Raw genomic sequence first — 22,151 nt, 5'->3', positions numbered from 1 at the left:
AATACAGAGGAAACCAATTATATTAAAAACAGTCATCTAAATATTAAACTAATTTGTGCTATGTTACTGCATTAAGTAATAAAGATTTGGGGGTATATAATACCTAATTTTGAATTGGTAGTGAGAATAAATGATATTTAGAAATATCTTGGGTTGGGGACATGACTCTGTGGTAGAGTGCTTGCCTAGCATGTGTGAGGCCCCTGGGTTCAGTCCCACCACTGCAAAAAAGAAAGAAATCTATAACAACTCTATTGTGATATGAGAGTATTTGTGATTACCACTGGACAGAATTGAAGGTAATTTTAGTTACTCTAGTGTAAATAAAGATTCCTTCCCTGCCCCCTTCCTTTAATTTCTATGGAGGAAAATCTAATGTTATTAAACTATGTAGACTTTTTATAAATATTTTAATTACTGATTTGTGAGTCTTTTGGGGGTTTATAACTCATTTTCATTGAACTCTGAATATATAGATAAGAAATATAGACCAGATTGTCTTTATTGTTTAGCATATTTTATGAGAACATTAATTTTCAGGCAAAAATTATTGAATTGGGGTGTATCGTTATCTTCACTATGATCCTGTAGTTCCTATTATTACTCATCTTTCCTGCTTTATTCTCATTAGCTTCCAGGAAGCTCGTGATGAGCTAGTTGAATTCCAGGAAGGAAGCAGAGAATTAGAAGCAGAGTTGGAGGCACAATTAGTACAGGCTGAACAAAGAAACAGAGACCTGCAAGCTGATAACCAAAGACTGAAATATGAAGTGGAGGCGTTAAAGGTAATTGTGGCAGGAGAAGCTGGTGTCTGATGGTACTGGGTTTTATTAAAATGAGAAGTATATTTTTCAAGTCTGTGTAAGAGAGAGAGGCAACAAAGATATAAAAAAGGCTTCAAGTGAATTTTTGAATAAAATATTTTCTTTCATAGAACCAAAGGAAGGTGGATCAGTGTTTAGAAGTTCACTTAGAAACTTAATGGCGCTCAGTTTTCTAGTTGTAACGTTCCTGGTTATATTAAAGTTCCTCTAGTTTTCAAAAGCTGCCTGATTACTTGACAAATCATTTGCCTTATAGTACAGTACTTTAAAATTTTATTTATATGAAATGTGCATTTATTTCATTATTGTTCATAGCCCCTTCATTTTGGAGTTTAATTTGTGTTAAAGTTTCCCTTCTGAATAGGAATTTTCAGGCATAAAAAGGTTGACCCCTTTCTCTGCTCTTCACCACCTGCCATAACTATATGCTTAGGAGTATTTCTGTAGGGAGTGGGTGATTTGGGAAAGGTGGGGAGACAAATAAGGGGTAGGGAATCTAGACTCTGATGGCAGTCTGCTACTGTTTGCACTGAGTTGCATTCAGCTTGAGAACCCAGACGCTCCCCTACTAAGTCTGGGAATGTTGAGGCCAAGGTTTCATTATTTTACTTCTTTTCAGAGATCATTATTAGATCTTTATGAGAGGAGAACGGTTGACTTAATTTTATGTGAGTTAAAACACATAGAATAGAATATTTAGTTATTTTTAAAATATTGTAAAAAGGAGAGGAGCACAGTCAACAGATTGTGATTCCTTGTTCCTCCCTCCTTAACTTGGGTTACATCCTTTAAAGGAGACTATATATTAATGACCTATTCCTTCTTCTCTATATCTATACCTTCAGGAAAAACTAGAACATCAGTATGCACAGAGCTACAAGCAGGTCTCAGTATTAGAAGATGATTTAAGTCAGACCCGGGCCATTAAAGAGCAGTTGCATAAATATGTGAGAGAGCTGGAACAGGCCAATGATGACCTGGAGCGAGCAAAGAGGTAAATGATGATGTGTGTTTTGTGAGAATAACCAAAGTTGGAAATCTGTATCATTAGGCTCACCCTCTCACCTAGATCTTAATCTCAGAGCATTTCCTTTTGGTGTTTTGTTGGATTAAAAGGCACCCCAAATCCTTGTCTTCCCAGATAACATCCTCCCAAACTTTTCTTTTAATTTTTTCTTTTTCTTTCTCCATGCACTGTTGTTGATCCTTCTTGTTTTTCAAGGCATGTCTCATGCATTCTGCCATTTCTTCTCTATAAAACACTACCATGCTTTCTGTAGGTCCTCATGTCTTCTACCTGAATTTTGCAGTTATTTCCCTGTGGATCTCTCTGTACGTTTATAGTTCTTTTCATTCTCTTCTGTTTGAATGCTGACCAGTGACTTTGCCTTAACGACCTATGGTGGTTTGCTATTACTATTGCCAAATTTTCGTGCCTCTGTAATTAGTTATTTCTTAACCATTCCAGACTTAATGCCTGTTACTTTACAGTTATTGTAAGGTATTACTTAATATTTATCAAGTGGCTCTTAAATGATTGACATAATGCTAATATTGTGGAATAACAGCTTAGCAAGTTACTATCCTTGGGGCTGACAGATAAGAACATTCACTGTGGCAAATACTATGGCAAAAAGAGTGTATAGGCTGCTCTGGTTGTACAGAGGTGGGAGCAGCAGAGTACCTGTGGGAACCAGGAAAGCCTTTGCAGATATTGGAGTCTATAAGGAGGAGAGAAGTTAAACAGGTGAAGGGACAGATGCAAAGGTAGAGAGGTAGGAAGGTGCTTTGGGTATTACTAGTTTCACTTTGATTGAGTTGTCTTGACACAGTTTTGCTGAATGTGATAGAGTGGTTAAATGTGGTTGGGGCCAGGTTGTGAAGAACCTTGTGTTTTGTTTTGTTTTTTTAATTTTTTAAACAAAAGAGTAATATCAGGTTTTGAGAAGATAATACTGAGGAATTGAAAGTTGGGGAGGAGGCACAAAGGTTATTAAAGAATAATCCAGGTGATGAGGAATTAAGGCAGAATACTGGAGAAGGTTAGGGATGAAGGTCGGAGCATAGAGTGGGAGGGGCTCAGATTAGGTTTGTGTTAATGTTTGTTAAATGGGTTGAGATCATTCTCTTTGAACTGGGCCAGACTGGCTAGGTCAGAAATGGTGGGAGATAAACTGTTTCTTTTTATAATAGCAATTTGTACAGTTGTTTATTTAATTCATGGGCACTATTTTTTTTTAAGGGCAACAATAGTTTCACTGGAAGACTTTGAACAAAGGCTAAATCAGGCCATTGAACGAAATGCATTTTTAGAAAGTGAACTCGATGAAAAGGAATCCTTGTTGGTTTCTGTACAGAGGTTAAAGGATGAAGCAAGAGGTAAGATTTATAATTTAGAGGATGTTTATCTATTACTTTGCTGTCTAGTAAGCTAAGGAGTCAACCTCTTTTTTTCTATGTTAATTTTTTTTTTTTTTTTTTGCTGATAGTTGAGCCTAGGGCTTCACTTAGGCAAGTACTCTATGGGCGAGCTAGTCTCCAGCCCTCACCTTCTTTTAAGTTGCCCTGAATGCTTTTAATCTGTTTATTTTCTTAATACCTATGTCCTCAATGCTAAGAGGTAGATTTTCCCTATTTTAAGGAGGAGAAGACTGAGGCACAGAGAATTTGAGTTTTTCCAAGGCAGTATAGCTCGTCAGCTAGGACTGAAATCCTGGTCTGTTTTTCAAAGCTTTAATTATTACCACTGTACATATATTGCTTGGTTTGTTTTGGGTTTTTACGTACTACTTTTTTGTTTTGTTTTGTTTTTTGTTTTTGGGATTGAACCCAGGGGCACTTAACCACTGAGCCATATCCCAGCCCTTTTTTATATTTTATTTTGAAACAGGGACTCACTGAGTTGCATAGGTTCTTGCTAAGTTGCTGCGGCTTACTTTGATTCTCCTGCCTCAGCATCTTGAGCTGCTGGGATTATAGGCATGCGTCAGCATACCTGGTCTTCTTACTATTTATGCCTAAATAATTTTGTTATGCACACAGCACTAAATATGTACACACTATTGTATACTTATTATACATATAGTTAATATATATTTTCCTCAAAATAGTTTCCCTTCTCCCCTTTTTTAGTAGAATGCAGAGTATCTTGAAGAAGATGAAGATCGTACCAATCCCTTTATTTGGAGGGAATCCACTAAGAGTTTGGCATATTTCTTTCTATTCTTTTCTGTGACTATGCATATCTATTTTTTCCCTTTTTATAGTTCCTGTCACTTATCTTCCACACACCCAATCAGATACACACAAGTGTATTTTTTTCACTCCTTAACATTTGCCTTTAACAGAGAATTCTACATAGGGAATTCTATATTTGTACCATTAATAAATTATATAAAATAGATTTTTAAAAAATGTTATATAGAAACTGGGGTTGTGGCTCAGTGGTAGAGCGCTAGTCTCGCACCTGTGAGGCACTGGGTTCGCCATCCTCAGTACCACATAAAAATAAATCAAATAATAAAGGCATTGTGTCCATCTACAACTAAAAATATTTTTAAAAATGCTGTACTATTTTATTACAGTTATATATATATATTTTTTTTTCTCCGCTGCCTTTCCCATCCTCCACCCTCCCCCCTCCCCACCTCTCCCCTCCCCTCCCCTCCTCTCTCTCTACCCCCTCCACTGTATAACCCTGAGGGTCTCCTTCCATTTCCATGCAATTTCCCTTCTCTCTCCCTTTCCCTCCCACCTCTCATCCCTGTTAAACGTTAATCTTCTTCTCCTGCTCTTCGTCCCTACTCTGATCTTAGTTACTCTCCTTATATCAAAGAAGACATTTGGCATTTGTTTTTTAGGGATTGGCTAGCTTCACTTAGCATAATCTGCTCTAATGCCATCCATTTCCCTGCAAATTCTATGATTTTGTCATTTTTTAATGCAGAGTAATACTCCATTGTGTATAAATGCCACATTTTTTTTATCCATTCGTCTATTGAAGGGCATCTAGGTTGGTTCCACAGTCTTGCTATTGTGAATTGTGCTGCTATGAACATTGATGTAGCAGTGTCCCTGTAGCATGCTCTTTTTAGGTCTTTAGGGAATAGACCAAGAAGGGGAATAGCTGGGTCAAATGGTGGCTCCATTCCCAGCTTTCCAAGAAATCCCCATACTGCTTTCCAAATTGGCTGCACCAATCTGCAGTCCCACCAGCAATGTACAAGTGTACCCTTTTCCCCACATCCTCGCCAGCACTTGTTGTTGTTTGACTTCGTAATGGCTGCCAATCTTACTGGAGTGAGATGGTATCTTAGGGTGGTTTTGATTTGCATTTCTCTGACAGCTAGAGATGGTGAGCATTTTTTCATGTACTTGTTGATTGACTGTATGTCCTCCTCTGAGAAGTGTCTCAGGTCCTTGGCCCATTTGTTGATTGGGTTGTTTGTTCTCTTATTGTCTAATTTTTTGAGTTCTTTGTATACTCTGGATATTAGGGCTCTATCTGAAGTGTGAGGAGTAAAGATTTGTTCCCAGGGTGTAGGCTCCCTATTTACCTCTCTTATTGTTTCTTTTGCTGAGAAAAAACTTTTTAGTTTGAGTAAGTCCCATTTGCTGATTCTAGTTATTAACTTTTGTGCTATGGGTGTCCTATTGAGGAATTTGGAGCCCGACCCCACTGAATGTAGATCGTAGCCAACTTTTTCTTCTATCAGACGGCGTGTCTCTGATTTGATATCAAGCTCCTTGATCCATTTTGAATTAACTTTTGTGCATGGCGAGAGAAAGGGATTCAGTTTCATTTTGTTGCATATGGATTTCCAGTTTTCCCAGCACCATTTGTTGAAGATGCTATCCTTCCTCCATTGCATGCTTTTAGCCCCTTTATCAAATATAAGATAGTTGTAGTTTTGTGGATTGGTTTCTGTGTCCTCTATTCTGTACCATTGGTCCACCTGCCTGTTTTGGTACCAGTACCATGCTGTTTTTGTTACTATTGCTCTGTAGTATAGTTTGAAGTCTGGTATCGCTATACCGCCTGATTCACACTTCTTACAGTTATATTTTAAGAAGTTCTTTATTGGTGACTATTTTTTCCCACTGTAAATTGTGCTATGATTAGGATCCTCATACATAATATTTAGGAGCATCTTTGATTTCCTAAGAATAAATTTTTTAAAAAAATTTTATTTAGTTTTAAATGGACACAATACTTTAATTAATTAATTAATTTTTTATGTCGTGCTGAGGTTTGAATCCAGTGCCTCATGCATGCCAGGCAAGCACTCTACCACTGAGCCACAACCCCAGGCCTCCAGGAAGAAATTCTTATAAGTGGCAAAGAAAATGAAGGTTTTGTTGGTCGTAATATACAAGCTCATTTTTTACATAAGTCGGTACCTTTTTGCTCCCTCTGGCAATGACTAAGGACCTTCTTACATTTTTATCAACATCATCAATAATAAAAACATATTTAAAATTTATTCAAAAATCAATTCATTTGAAAGTTGAAAATCACTTTTTTCTTTTTTTTTGGGGTACTAGGCACTAAACCCAGGGGTGCTTAACCACTGAACCATATTCCCAGCCCTTTTTTATTTTTTATTTTGAGACAGGATTTCACTTAAGTTTGCTGAGGCTGGCCTTGAACTTGCTTTTGTCTTGCCTTAGCTGCCAACTTGCAGGGATTATAGGCATGTGTCACCATTCCTGGCTCCAGCCTATTTTATTTTTTATTTTGAGACAGGATCTTGTTGTCAGCAAGTTCCTGTCTCAAAATAAAAAATAAAATAGGCTAAGTTATTGAGGCTGACCATCCTTCTGCTTCTGCCTCTGGAGTCACTGGGATTATAGCATATGCCACTGTGCCTGGCTTTTCATTGCTGCTGTTGCTTTTTTTTTTTTTTTTTTTGATACCAGGGATTGAACCCCAAGGGCCCTTAACCACTGAGCACATCCCCAGCCCTTTGTATTTTTTATTTTGAGACAAGGTCTTACTAAGTTGCTTAGGGCCTCCATAAGTTGCTGAGGCTGGCTTTGTACTTTTGATCATCCTGCTCAGCCTCCCCAGCCGCTGGGATTACAGGTATGTGCCACCATGCCCAGCTTCATTGCTTTTTAATTTATAGTAAATGATTACTCTTGGAGAGCTTTTTCCAATCTTTATTGACTGTTGTTTAGTTAGCCTTTTCATTACTGTGACCAAAGACCTGACAAGAACAACATAGAGGAGAAAAAGTTTATTTGGAGCTTTAGAGGTCTCAGTCCACAGAGGAGCTGACTCTGTAGTTTTGGGCCTGAGGTAAGGTGGAACATCATGACAGTAGAGCATGGTGCAGGAAAGCAACTCAGGACATGGCCACCAGGAAGCAGAGACTCACTCACCAGGGACAGAATATAAACCCCAAAGGCATGTCCCCAGTGACCTATCTCCTCCATTAATAATCTGCCTGCCTATAGTTACTGTCCAGTTAATCCATATCAGTGGCTTAATACACTGATTAAGTTAAGGCTCTCCTTACCCAATTATTTCACCTCTAAACTTGCTAGCATTGTCTCACACATGAGCTTTTGGGGAACACCTCATATCTAAACCATAACAACTGTTTTATAGATTGTTTTTCGTGTGTTCCCCCTCCTGATGTATTCATCTGTAGAGCTTCTTATAGTTTATATAATGTATAAAATATTAACTTTGTATCTTATTTACTTACAATTGTGGTTAATGTCTTAGCCATTATTTTGGTGGGTACTGGGGATTAAACCCGGGGTGCTTAACCACTGAGCCACATCCCCAGCCCTTTTTTGTATTTTTTAATTTAGAGACAGGGTCTCACTGAATTGCTTAGGGCCTTGCTAAGTTGCTGAGGCTGGCTTTGAACTTCGATCCTTCTGGCTTAGCTTCCCGAGCTGCTGGGATTACAGGCATGTGCCATCACGCCTGTCTTAATGTTAGCCAAAGTGCATAGTTCAGTAGTGCAAAGTATTCTCACATTATTGAGTAATAGATCTCTAGAACTTTTTCATCTTGCAAAACTGAAACTATATAAACCATATAAACAGCAACTCTCGTGTTCCTCCCCACCCCCTGGGATCATAGTTCTACTTTCTGTTTCTGTGAGTTTACTTCTTTAAACACTTCACATAAGTATAATTATATAGTATTTGTGTTTTTTGTGACTGGCTTATTTTCACTTAGCATAGTGTCCTAAGGTTTATCGGTGTAATATGACAGGATATCCTTCTTTTTAAATAATATTCTGTTATGTGTATCCATATTCTTCATTCATCCATGGATGGACATTGGTTTTCTTACATCTCTTAGCTATTATAATTAATGTTGTTAGGAGCACAGATGTGCATAATCTGTGATCCTGTTTTGAATTCTTTTGGATCCCAGGATCGGAATAACTTTGCATCCTTTTTTTAAAAAAATATTTATTTATTTTTAGTTGTAATTGGATACAATACCTTTCTTTTTACTTATTTATTTATATGTGGTGCTGAGAATTGAACCCAGGGCCTCTCACGCACTAGGCAAGTGCTCTGCTGCTGAGCCACAATCCCAGCCTGCTTCCTTTTTTAACATAAGCAAATGTTCCTGTAGGTTGGTTGTGTAACTGGAAAAGAGAATATTAATTTTGGGTTAAAAATCCAATATTTGAAAGAAAAAAACTGTTCTGAATATTTTTCTAAAACAAAATATTTCATGATAATTAAAAAACCCAACCCATTTAAATTTACAAAACTACATTTTATTGATTTTGCAGTAATCTCTAAACTCCATCATTTTAAAATGAAAGCAAATGAGTTGGTAAAGAATATTTATTTTTATGTCATATAGGTATATTCTGAGTTCTATTTTGGACCTGGCCTTATTTCTTTTTTGCATTTGGACATAGTGACTATTCTCTGAGGTTATAGTATTTTTAAATTCCAAGAAATCATTCAGATTGTAGAGCTGTCATTTTTATTTCCCTTGAAATAGAAGTTGTTAAATAGAAATTTCATTTCTGAGAGATAGTACTTGAGCAAGAAGGTCTTTATGACATTGCAGATGTGACTTTGCTTAATGTATTTGCTCCCTCTAGTGAGTATTCTTGTCTTTGTTTGCAACATTGCAGACTTAAGGCAAGAACTAGCAGTTCGGGAGAGACAACAGGAAGTGACCCGAAAGTCAGCTCCCAGTTCTCCCACGTTGGACTGTGAGAAGATGGATTCTGCTGTCCAGGCTTCACTCTCTTTGCCAGCTACTCCTGTTGGCAAAGGAACAGAAAATAGTTTTCCTTCACCAAAAGGTTTGTCTTTCTCTTTGAGTCTGTGTTAGATTATCAACTGAAGAGGATTTGTTGATGAAACAGGAGTTGCTAAGGTTCAATCAGTAATTGCAGTTTAAAAGTTGGTTCAATCAAGTGCTTTTGAAGCAGAGCAACTGTTTTCCTCAGCCACTGCTATGTAGGAAACAAATAATGGCTGCATTTAAGACATCAACAGCTTAATTGAGATTTTAAAAAGTGAAAAGTTTAGCAAGAAAGTTTACTTTTTAATTCTAGGAGTAGAACATATTCATGCAGGTGGGCTTTTTTTTTTTTTTTTTTTTTGGTGCTGGGTATTGAATCCAGGGCCTTGCTCATATTAGACAAGTATTTTACCATTGAACAAGCCCCATGAAGAAAAATTAAAAACAAAAAAAAAAGAAAAAATGAAAATCAAAACCATCTATAATCTTAACTACTTCAATACAATTGTCTTGAGCATTTTAAGTTTCTTACTGTGTGCTAATGTGTATTGTATTTGTGCACATCTCCTCTTCACACTCAAGTTTTGGAGCCATACTTAAATACAGTTTTATTTCTTGCTTTTGCTGCTTATCAGTATTATGTAAAACTAGAGGTTTTGAATAGATATGCCCATTCTGTTAACATGCTTCAGGAGCTGCTGTCATCAAAGGTGACCTTCAGGGTAACTGGTGAGCTGTAGTTTGAGAATATTGCTTTTGCTGTCAGATAATGGCAAAAGCAATCTGGAGAAGAAGAAAAACCACTTAGTAGTCACTAGATAGAACCTTAGAAGAAATCCCAAAGCTCTCAATTCAGATTTTAGTTTTTGCAGCTCATATCTCAGCTATTCTCACTCTTCCATGCTGCTTTCATCCCAAACTGAAGCAGTCTTTCCTCCTACCCTTTTTAAATTATAGGGCTTTAACTTTCAGAGTAATAGAAGGAGGTTTGCTGTCTGGGCAATTAGTACAGTAAACTGTGTATCTGGACTGCTTGATAAAGTAGCCCCTAGCCACATATGACTTTTAATTTATACTGATTGAAGGGCTGGGGATATAGCTCAGTTGATAGAATACTTGCCTTGCATATATAAGGCCCTGGGTTCGATTCCCAGCACCACCAAAAAAACAAAACAAAACAAAAAACAAACAAAAAACCCCACAAAACTGATTGAAATGAAATTAAATATAAAGTAAGTTTATCAGTTGCACTAACCACATTTCAAATTGTCTTAGGCTTATTATGAGACAAAAGTAGGTAAGGCAAGTGAAAATGCTATGTAGTCATATAGCACTAGTTATTAATTATAGTAGAATGTTCTGAGTTTGCTGCAGACACTGTAGTTTATAGCTGTCATCAGAAGCTCTCACTGTCAGATACTTATGTATCTGAAAACTTTACAATTATCGAACTCTGAGAATTAACAAAGTTTTGCTTTTATGCTGTTAATTAGAACATATAGATAAGTTCTGAAAATTCTTTTGATTGTTTACCAGTCAGAATAGTTGAAAGCCTAGGTTGGGTGAGACCAAAGACAGTGCACATTCTTTGATAGCCCGTTAGAGTTTTTATTAAGGAGTAAACAGGACACAGGACCTGCCTTGGCACAGAATTAGACATAAACCCTAAGGCAGGGTTGACAAATAGATACAATTTTATTTTATTTTTTTAGTTTTAAAAAATGTTTAACTACAGAGAGCTGGGGTTATAGCTCAGTGGTAGAGTGCTAGCCTAGCAAATGTGAGGCATTGGGTTCGATCCTCAGCATCACATAAAAATAAATAAATAAAATAAAGGTATGTGTCCATCTACAACTAAAATTTTTTTAAAATTTATAAAAAATATTTAATTACAGAGTATGATTTTATTTTTATGTTATTTTTTATTGGTTCTTTTTATAGATACATTTGTATATTGGAACCTTCTAATAAAAGTTCTAACAGGATCTTTAAAATTGAGAAGTTGAAGTTCAAGTTATTTTAGAATAGTAGATGTGTAAGAATGGTTAAGAAAAGTTTGAAATAGGCTAATAACAAGAAGGGGCTTTGCCTTCTTAGATAGCAAAAATAGATTTTAACACTGTATTAATTACTTCTACATGGTACTCCATTAATACATACAATTTTTATCAGTTAAAATGAAAAGAGTAATACTTCTCATGGCATAGACTTAAATAATTCAGTGAAACTGAAATATATATAAATAGTTAGGAATTCAGTCTATAGTCCTATTTCAGATGTGAGGTCTTACCTAAATGATATTAGGAAAGTTGGCTATCCATTTGGAGGAAAAACATTTAGATACCTATATTATCTCTCTCTCTCTCTCTTTTTTTTTTTTTGTGGTGCTCAGATTGAACCCAGGGCCTTGTGCATGTGAGGCAAGCACTGTAGCAACTGAGCTATATCCCCAGCCTCCTCTACATTATGTCTCAGGCAGCCATAAATTACAGGTGCATTGAATGATCTAGGTTCCTTCTGCCCGCTGTGCTGGAGATTAAAACCCAGGGCCTTGTGCATGCTATAATACTCTCCACTGAACCATCCCCCTAACCTTCAAATGATCTAAATGTTAAAAAAGATTTAGAAAACTACTGAGGGAAAATATGGGGAATATTTTTTAGATCACGGAGATGGGGAAGCCAAAGGTTTCTCCTGTCCCTGGCCAAAATAAAGTTTAAAAGATAAATGTTACACTCAGAGATACATGTACATAAGAGAAAGGGTTAGTTGGAAATAGTATATTGATTTTCTTTGGAGCGTGTACTCTGTTGTTGCAACAACAAAACCCAAACGTAAAGGGAATTGCTAATGTCATCACTCTCTTTTTCTTTAGCTATACCAAATGGTTTTGGAACCAGTCCACTAACTCCTTCTGCTAGGATATCAGCACTAAACATCGTGGGGGATCTCTTACGGAAAGTAGGGGTAAGCATTTCATTATTTTATCACTAGGTGTTGCCATTGCGCAGTAGGATTGAGTTGTTTCTTAATTGGAAGTGAAGGAGGAATAAAAGGATACTTTCGTGTGGTAAAAAAATCTGTAACAATAAAGTTGAGAAGCAAAGGCATCCAGTGACTAGTAGAGACCAGTGCTGGGCTTTTGGTGCCTCTGCAGAAGGGCCTGAGCTTTGAGGTTACCACTCGGGTGATCTTTGAGTTCCCTACTGCTGTGTTTATAGCATGACATCTCTGTCTCTGTTTAAGATACTTACTGTGAAGCCTCTAAGTGTCTTTGACCACCCTCTAATCCTTGTTTTCCATTTTCCTGGTCATTCCCTCATCTTTTATTTTGTGGGATGTTGACATTTGGCTTGTGGCATTACTACTCTTTGTTTCTATCTTATTGCTCTTGGAACCACCTTAACTTTAGTCCATTCTCTTTAGCTCTAACCTTGTGTTCCATAACAGTTTGGTTTTTGAAATATTAAACTAGTTTTTCTGCTTAATCAGTTGTCTGTTTTGAGGCATTCTTGCTATGATGCTCAGGCTTTAAATTCCAGGGCTCAAGTGATCCTCTACTTTAGCCTCCCCAGTAGCTGGGACTACGGGTGTGTGCTGGCATGTCTGGCTTCTTATTCGTTTTTTTTTTTTGTTGTTTTTTTTTTTAAATTCTGTTTAATGCCTACCATTTGACTTTACCAGGAGTACTGATTTGTTTATGTATTGTTGTATTTGTCTTTATCAGCCATCTCTTGCTTTCCTTTTCTTTCTACTCCTCTGTTATGACACAGTTCACTTATTCTGTGGCTGTTGACTTCTTGTTCTCTTTGATCATAAAGGGCTGCAATCTGGAACAACTAAACAGTTGGATTACTGGAAACAGTTATAGGACCATGTGGATTGATGTCATTACTATAACATTCCCATTTCTAGCATTAACTTTCTTTTTCATTTCTCTCAGTGACTTTTATCACTCATTTTCAGTAACCAACTCTTAAAACTTCTACCGTCCACACCACCCCTTCACTTATTTTTGTGTAAAAAATTTTCTGGAAAAATTAGAAATTGCATTATACTTTAAAGAAGAAATAGGAGGCCAACACACAATGTCCGATGTTTGCCTTTTTTGACTCAAAAAATGAATTATTTTCAAACTGTCTGATTTTCTCTCATTTTAAAGTTATTACAATAAAGAGAAATGTGCATGAATCATTCATGTAGGACATAGATTAATCTTTTAAAAAAAGTTTTTTTTAGTTATAGATGGACACAATACCTTTATTTTATTTCTTTATTTCTATGTGGTGGTGAGGATCAAACCCAGTGCCTCATCTGTGCTAGGCAAGTATTCTACCACTAAGCTACAATCCCAGCCCTAATGTTTCTTCATTCCAGAGATGCCAAGATGACCATGTTTTAACTCTCCTTTTCATAAGAGTTGTGTACACCCTTATAGCTTAAAATGATTTGTTTGTCTTCATCTTGATTTAATCACCTTGAAACAACAACAAAATAATTTAACCTACCACTTCCCATTTCATTTTCATTTTTTATTCATCTGTTATTAAATAACTCTCTCTCTCTCTTTTGGGGGTGGGGGGATTGAACTTAGGGGGCACTTGGCCACTGAGCCATATCCCCAGCCCTATTTTGTATTTTATTTAGAGACAGGGTCTCACTGAGTTGCTTAGTGCCTTGCCATTGCTGAGGCTGACTTTGAACTTGAGATCCTCCTATCTCAGTCTCCCAGGTGCTGGGATTACAGGTGTGTGCCCACCATACCCAGTTCTTTTTTTCAATATGGTGCTGGGGATCAAACCCAGGGTGTCATACATAGTAAACACATGCCGTACTACTGAGGTACAGCCTTAACCCTAAATAACTTTTTAAGCCTCTGTTTCGGAATTACTAGACTCTATCTCAACTCCCTAATCTCTCCTCCTCGCTCTCTTCCTGCTCCACTGCCCCTTCTTGAGCTCTCTCTTGGTTCTGATTAAAAAGTAGTCAAATAGACTTTACATTCTGATGCCCATGTATGACATTTACTGCATAATCATAGAGGAGGAGTTGGGCCCATGGTATTTGTGCCACTCAATAGATGTTTCAAACATTTTGTTTATTGTTTACTCAAAATCATAGCATATTTGTATCTTAGCTGACTTGTATGCCAAGTTTTCTTTTCCTAGCACTTAGAATTACCTTTCTTTTTTGTGGTTGAAGAAACATGCTTTCTTTGTGATCTCTCTTTATCTTCCAGCTTCTCATTCACACTCTGCTGAATGCCTTGATGTACTTCTAGTGCTGTTGTGCCACTGTCATCCTAGACTTTGTCTCCATCATACTCTTGGTTGGTTCTACCTGCCACTTGAATTAATTTTCTTTGTTCCTTTTTTGATTTGCTTTTATGTAATTTATTCAGAAGTGGTTAATTTTCTTTGTTCCTTTTTTGTTTTGCTTTCATATAATTTATTCGGAAGTGGTGATGAAAGTTTAATTTGGAGTCTTTACATGGTTTACCTATTTAGCCAACAGTCTGTCTTCTAAGATATCACTAAAACTTTTGGTGTGCAGTTATCCACTAGTCCCTGTGAGAGCTTTCATGCATATTTCATTTGTGCTGTCCCCACTCTTATAGGCTAACACTCCATTCCTGTTATCCACTATCTCTTCACAGAGAAAATCAAGGCCATCTGATTTAAACTTAATTTCTTCTCTTGCCTTCTGTTATTTCCCTCCTGTCATTACCTCTGTAGCCATTCTTCCTTTTTGTCTCAGTGGTAAAAGTGTCAGATTGCTGCCAGTGGCTAGTATTATCCATATGTGCTTTGGATTCCATTCTTTTCAACCTTTTTAATCTTTACTTCTCCATATGTAATATTTGTATATTCTGTGATATGTATTATACACATACTATAATCTTTATGTGTAATGTTTATGTATCACATATTACTATTTTTGGTGCTAGCAGTTGAACCCAGGGCCTTGTGTATGCTAAGCACATACCCTACCACTGACCTGCACTCTCAGCCCCTTACATAATTTGTTTTTTTAAATCTTTAAAAGCAAAAATAAAGCAGCTCTTCATTCCTTTTACACTGCATGTCTCTTTAGCCTCACCCTTCTCTCTTCACTTCACAGCCAAGCCTTTTGAAAGCCTGTCTACATTTATTGTTAGCATTTTGACCATGCACAAACTCCCTAGACATTCTGGTCTGGGCTCTGTTCCCTGCTCAATCCACTAAACCTGCACACTGGTGATCTCAGTGCTGTCAAGCCAGTGTGTGCTGTTCTAATTTTGTTTGAAACATTCAATGCTGACCTGCTTTTTTTTCTCCCTGAAATGTCCTCTTTCCTCTGCTTCCCTGACATTGTTTAATGGCTGCTCACACCTTTTTGCCCAGTTTTCTTAGTCATCTTGTTGGGTCTTTGCCTGCCCTTTCTGGTTCTGCTAAGAGTTCCATCCTTGGTTTTCTGATTTTATAATTCACAACCATGAATTTATCCATCGCTGGGTGTGGATGACATCTGAATCTTAGCCTCTAGATTATCCTTTTCCCTTGAAAAGACCCCAGTGCTCACGCTTGTGTGTGTCACTGATGCCTCAAACAAAACTTGTGCCTGCCATGTGGCAGATGCTCAGAAAATAATTTGAATGAATAGACAAGTGTGTTCACTGAATATAGGGAATTCATGACTTTCAGTGTCTACTGTGGATGTGTATATTTACAAGTCAGTAAATGATTTTCACTCAGCTTATCTTATAATGTCATTACCTTTCTTCTCCTTTCTGTCATTATTTTACTAGCTCATTATACTTTTTGTCATAGGAAGGAGGGAGGAGAAAAAAATTTTCAGGAAGTTTTTACTGCTGTTTCCTAAGCAGTCTTATTGAAATTTTAGGAGTAGGACATCCAAGTGGATTCTCAGAAGTATACGTTATCTTCGGATTTAATTTATCTGTGCATTTCTAGTCTTTTAGTGTCATGGATGACAGGAGTGGACTGTATATTTTGTCCCTTTTGTTTTGGCCATGGATTATATTTTCCTTTTTGGGGAGTGGTATTTGATTTGGTCAGAGTGTTGATGGGAAGGAGGAAGTTGGTGATATCTGCATATGTGGAAATAGATGAGAAACTTTAATTCTCGTCATGTAGTTTGTTAGTTGGTAGAGCCTGACGCTTGCTAGGTGCTATGACAGGTGCAAAGTACAAATACTCAATTTAGAAGTAAATGCTAAGGGCCAGTATTATTTTCAGGTGAGTTATTAAATTATAGACAAAGAGTATCAGTTAAACAATGTGCTCTCAGAAATAAAATGACTTTTAATTTCTTCTGAGGTTGTTGTAAATGCTTTTGTATCCATTCTGATGCATTGGAAAAACCAGACAGAAGAACCTATTCAAAGAATTGGCTGCATTAAAAACATTCTCAAGTTATATTTTTGGATTCTTTATAGTGCTTGCTCCCAACACACACACATCTCACTTCAGCCAATACAGATAATGGATGGGGTCAAGAGACCTGGGATCTGTCTGTACCTACTGTGCCACATTTTTCTTAGTTGTCAGGTGGGAATTGTGTCTGTATCCCTCAATAAGACTGACAGGAATAAATACTCTGGGCTCTTTAGAAGGAGAGTCCATATAAGTGTTTCCTCTTTCTATTAGAAAGGTGATCGATCATGGCTTAACTAAACCACCATTATCAACCAGGAGAGCAAAGGCTGAAGCTTGAAATAGATATGGTTTGGAATGCAAAATTTTCTCTACATCTCCTGTTTTGACAACCAAATCATTCTTTCTTCCTTTCATAGGCTTTAGAATCCAAATTAGCAGCTTGCAGGAATTTTGCAAAGGACCAAGCATCACGAAAATCCTATATTTCAGGGAATGTGAACTGTGGAGTGATGAATAGCAATGGCACAAAGTTCTCTCGATCAGGGCACACGTCTTTCTTTGACAAAGGGTAAGTCCTGGATTTTTTAAGTGATCAGTTTTGGAGTAGTAATGTTGCAGAAAAAGTCAACAGATTATGAGTCTTGAGAACATACACTCAGTTTGATAAACCCAAAGCCAATTCTCATTCAAATCCTGGAAGACAGAAATCTGTTGTCGTCTTCTGGTCTCTGTGGAGTCTGTGCCTCTGGTGCCTGGAGTATGCAGCTTCTGTTCTGGGAGCAGACCCTTGAAGGCAGCAGTGCTGGGCTTGGGTGATTCTGTAGGGCTAGCTGTGGTCCCAGTTCTCCACATTTTATGGCCTATGACTCACTTGGCGAATCTTTTTAAAGGATAGAAATGAATACATCCAAACTTCTTGAGAAAATCCCTTATCTGAAAATTTTAGAAAAATATAAAATCCAGAATTATTAGACACTGGATCAAATTCATTTTAGGAGATACAACTTCTGTATAAAGTGGAGACTTTTTTTGGGAGGATTTAAAAAAAAAATTGTCTTAAGATTGAAGGCAGAGGTATATTATTAATAAAAGAATTCAGTTGGTATATAAGTTTGTGAACTTAAAAGTGCTATTTTCTGCTATACTATTTTTTTTGCATTCCTTAGAGTTATTCTTAGGCATGCAAAATCATTTTTATGCATCTGCTGTAAGTTTTCTGCAACACACACAGGATTATACTTTAAATGTTGCTCTGTATCATTTTTATCATGACTTACATTGCCTGTATCTTTCCATGTCATTACATATTGTTCTACCTGATTTTTTAAAAAACATTGCATGACTATCCTTCTATTATGGGCATGCCTTAATATGGGAAACTAGTTAGGGCCTGTGGCCTAGGAATACTGACCATTTTACTTTAGGTAGCTGTTACTGTAACAAGCAGCTGAGGTACCCATGATCCCTTGTCATTGTCTCTGCTTTGAGTCCTGAAGACAGTTCTTCCTTGTTTTTTTGTGTGGAAGAAATGCAGGCACAACTCTAGAAATTTTCACAATTTTTTAAAGAGCTTATGTTTTCTGCTATCCTCAATAATTACAGAATGTTTACAGAGGACCAGTTTGATACACAACCTATTTTTAAAAGGATCTTATTTTTCATCCTTACTGTCCATAGTAGTGTTGTTTTATCTCTGTGCCTTAAGAGAATTCTGCCCTGAAGTATATACATTTCGTAGATATTCTTTTAAAAATACATTGAAAAATATAAATATATAAATCAGAACTCTGTTCTAACTTTTGTAGTTTCTTTGGTGGGGTAAGTATAAAATTAATTTTCCTTAGGTTTAGGAGTTTCAGGAAAACTTGGGGAGTTACCCCTGTGTTTATACTATAATGAATGATACATGGAATATTTATTTATTTATTTCACACAAGAGTAACCATTTCCCTCAATTTATAAGGAGAAAGTTTAAGGGAAGTCTTCAAGAGCATTGGAAATAAGGTCTAATTATTTTCTCCTGCAACTTCTAATTACCGCCAGTAGAGTAGTTGTTAATCTCTGTCTGCAAGCATATATTTTGGTGGGCCTCAGGTATCTTGTGACATGAGAACAGGAAAGACCCAGAACTGGATTGGTTGGACAGGTGCCTTTGTGTGTGAAGTGCCTCAGGATGGTCACAACAGGGAGGGAGGGATAACACGATCTGTTCAGGCTCTTTGCTCCTGCCTTTCATTTGCCTCTGGTCATAGAGGAGCAATTGCCCAGAGATGAACCCATTCTTGGGGAAATGTAGGGGATCCAAAGTAGGCTGAAAGCTGGAGTGGCCTTGGGCTCTCTGCCGGAGCCCCCGCCCCCAGGAAGCAGGCTAGATGCAGTGTAGGCATTGTTTCCTGGACTGAACTGGGAAAGGTACTTCCCAATAGAACTAGTTCCAGGTGGTACTTGGTTTTGGTTTTAAATTATATGAATTTTATATTGTATTATTTCTACCAAAAGAGAAATATGCTTTTGTGGGCTGCCCCTTATTCAATCAAGTGTTGGGATTATTTGACAAATGGATTGTATATGTACACTGCAATACTAACCGACTGTTGCTTGAGTGATCTGTGGGTTTGCTGTGTTCACTTCATTAATGCTCTGCTTTGGCCATATCCCCAGCCTTTTTTTGTGTTTTTTTTAGAGACAGGGTCTCACTGAATTGCTTAGGCCCTTGTTAAGTTGCTGAGGCTGGCTTTGAACTCACAGTCCTCCTGCCTCAGCCTCAGCCTCAGCCTCAGGCTGCCTACCTTTGTATCTCCAGTCTTTCTTCTGCTGACCTTATGGATACACAAAAACCAAGATGGCATGTACCTGCTGCAAAAGGAAAGGAGGGAAATATCTCAATTCCCAGATCCATTAGTAAATCTGGCAGAGTGAAAAAAAAGGGAAATTAATCTTTATAGAAGTGTAGAAGTATGGTTTATAGTTTTATCATCTTGAACAGGCTCCTTTTTTAAAAAGCCCTAGGCTCCAGAATTTGCCTGTCCTACTTCTTGCCCCTGAGGAGGCTATAGTGATCGTTGTAGCTCACCAGTATGCCTTGAGACCTGTAGTAGGGTTTTTTGGGGGAGGAGTTATTTGTAAGTTTGTGTGGCGGAGTGATTAGGTTCACCCCACCTTCTCACCCCTTGTAGCAGATGCAATGACACCCTACCACATGAAACTATCCCTGAACTGGGTACATTGCTTTACAGGAGCGAGAAGTATTTTGTAAACCCTGGTTGAGGATTTTTTGGAATCAAGATTTTACCTAGTCTGGGATCTCTCTGCCAGTTCTTCAAATGCAGGCTGCTCTGCCTTCTTGTGCTGGTTCTTCCCACCCCCACCTTAAAGTCCTTCATGTCCCCATCTAAAAGGATACAAAATTTGTATGTGATATAGTAAGTTGAATTTGCTCCAAAACTTTTTTCTCCATAAATTTGATTTAGTTTCCTATATATCACTTACTCTATTTTTGCAAACCAGTCTCTTTTCTTTTTGGCTTCATGTAGGTGGGCATAGACTAATTTTAGAGCACAATGTGAAAATAGTATTTGCATTACTATTTAATGTTTTTTCCTTTTTTTTTTTTATTAGGCAAGAAAAAGTCATATTTCCCACGTTGTTCATGGGTAACTGAATTTGTTTGCTGTGCTCTTTCCCTATTTCTTAATCATGGTGTGTGGTGGAAGACACATTAACAAACTGGTTTTACTAACTGCATGGGGCTGATTCAGCTCTAACCAACTTACAGCCCATGAGAGAGCTTTCGAGATCCTATTTTACTTGACTAAATACCATTGCTCCATTATTACTATCTCAGCCATATGAAATAAAACTTCAGTAGATAGGCATGGTGGCCCATCACACTGGACTGTCTTCAGAGGGATAGAGCTCCTTCTGTTCTCCAATTGCTTTTCTTAAATCAGGCATAAGTAATTATGAACTCCTTTGCCTGTGTGCTTGCTTGTGTGTTCCCAGATTAAACTAGAATGGCAGATGGGATGCATGTATAAGATCTGCCTTAGTTTCAAAATTGCATTTCAGTTTGCACAATGCAGGTGAAGAATTGGAGCTGCTCAGAGCTTCAGTTTATGCATTGAAATAGGGTGACTCAGGCCCTTGAGTGTGCTTCCTGCTTTTCTGAATTAGCTCAAGCTGACTTCTCAGGTGTGCTGACCTCCTTCTTTGGCAGATTTAAGAGTTTCCCTCCTTTTTCTCTGTTGTTAGATTTATTCTAAACATGCATTAGCTCATTTCCCCTTTTTACTACTACGTTGCCATTTTACAACTGACTGTAGCACCTTTTCTTAGTCTCAGTTTTTCAGACTCCTTAACTAGATGCTGTGTAAAATCATAAATTTCATAGGTTGGGAACCTTTTCTTTTTGGTACTGGGGATTGAATCCAAGGACACTGCACCAATGAGCTACATCCCCAGGCTCCTTTTTATTTTTTTTATTTTAAGACAGGGTCTTGCCGAGTTGCTGAGGGTCTTGCTAAGTTACCATGGCTGGCCTCTTACTTGTGATCCTCCTGCCTCAGTCTCCTTAGTCACTGGAATTATAGGTATGAGCCACTGTGCCCAGCCTGGATAGTTGATTCCCAGATCTGTCCTTCCATCCCTTCCTGTTCTTCTTTTGAGTGCTGTGTGGTCCACTGGGACGTTTCCCTTTGACTCTTTTGCTATTTCTGATGTATATGGAGGCGATTTTTCTCTTGGGATCCTTTCTCCTTTGTAGTTCCCCGGAGGGACCTCACCTGACTGAAAATCCTACCTATAGGATCAGTGTTCTTCCTCTGGTTCTAATTTCCCATTTTTTCCCCAAATAAGTTTATCAGTGTATTATAGTTGTCCATTTTGATGGGATTTGACTCAGAAGAGAGATGCTGAGACCCTGGCAGATTGTCCTCTTTTCTGTACTCCACCCACCTTCAAGTCAAGAGTTCTACTTGGAGAAGTTACTTACCTAGTTCCAGTTTGCCCTTTTATCCTGGATTGTACTGCTTATTTTTCCCCCTAGAGTTTTTGTGCACTGGGAGCACCAAAGTGACTGCTTGCTGATGACTGTTGAGTGGCTTCTGACCAAAGGAGGCTGGTAAGGGCTAGTGCCCTGGGCATGTGGAGGCAGGTTGTGGCCCAGCTTCCCCACAACTCACTGGGTGAGCTTGAGTTCATGATTATACCTTCTGTTTGGTTTCCTTAGCTCTATAAAATGGAGATAAACTTGATATTTCTTTAAAAGTCCATCTAACTTTAAAATGCTGGAAACCTACCTCCAAACCTGCAAGGACCCACTCTCGTGGTTGCTGCTTTTGTGTGTCCTATAGACCAGGTGCCAGATTCTTCTTGGCAACCCACAGTGCTCCCTCTCTGCTGACTTTTGGTGGCTATCTGTAGTAAAGCTGGCCCATCACAGTGATTTGTGATGCCAGGAAACTAAGTCACATGTTGGAAACTGAGGCCTTTTGTCTTGTTCTTCTTGAGGTTTCTGGGAGGAGCCAGGAATCGGGGATACTGAGACTAATCAGACAAATGACAGATGGCCTTATTAGATGAGTGCTACAATGACATAGGATGTGGCCCCCAGCCTCAGTGACAACATAGGCATGTAATCTTGGGAGGAGAATGAGGAAAGATGATTTAAAGTTTTTAAGTGATGAAGCTCAAAAATCAGACTTCCCTTAT

At 37.8% G+C, this 22,151-nt stretch overlaps 1 protein-coding gene across 4 annotated transcripts in view; it reads left to right on the top strand.

Moving 5' to 3' along the window:
• Positions 1–22,151, top strand: part of Ndel1 (nudE neurodevelopment protein 1 like 1) — a 61,756-nt gene that overhangs the window by 28,068 nt on the left and 11,537 nt on the right. For 3 of the 4 annotated variants that reach the window (XM_046422162.2, XM_046422160.2, XM_046422161.2), the window contains exons 3-8: positions 632–785; positions 1,670–1,818; positions 3,067–3,203; positions 8,948–9,121; positions 11,939–12,030; positions 16,859–17,010. In XM_046422162.2, the coding sequence (XP_046278118.1) occupies positions 632–785; positions 1,670–1,818; positions 3,067–3,203; positions 8,948–9,121; positions 11,939–12,030; positions 16,859–17,010 (858 nt within the window). Of the gene's footprint in view, positions 1–631; positions 786–1,669; positions 1,819–3,066; positions 3,204–8,947; positions 9,122–11,938; positions 12,031–16,858; positions 17,011–20,060; positions 20,096–22,151 lie in introns of all 4 variants that reach the window. The other variant, XM_046422163.2, reaches the window with a different exon arrangement.

The sequence above is a fragment of the Marmota monax genome, unplaced genomic scaffold (genome assembly GCF_021218885.2).
Source record: "Marmota monax isolate L192 unplaced genomic scaffold, Marmota_monax_Labrador192_F-V1.1 WCK01_AAM20220418_F8-fsc00243, whole genome shotgun sequence".
Taxonomy (NCBI): Eukaryota; Metazoa; Chordata; class Mammalia; order Rodentia; family Sciuridae; genus Marmota; species Marmota monax.
Note: the sequence above shows the minus strand (reverse complement) of the source record. Positions and strands in the feature narration are given on the sequence as shown.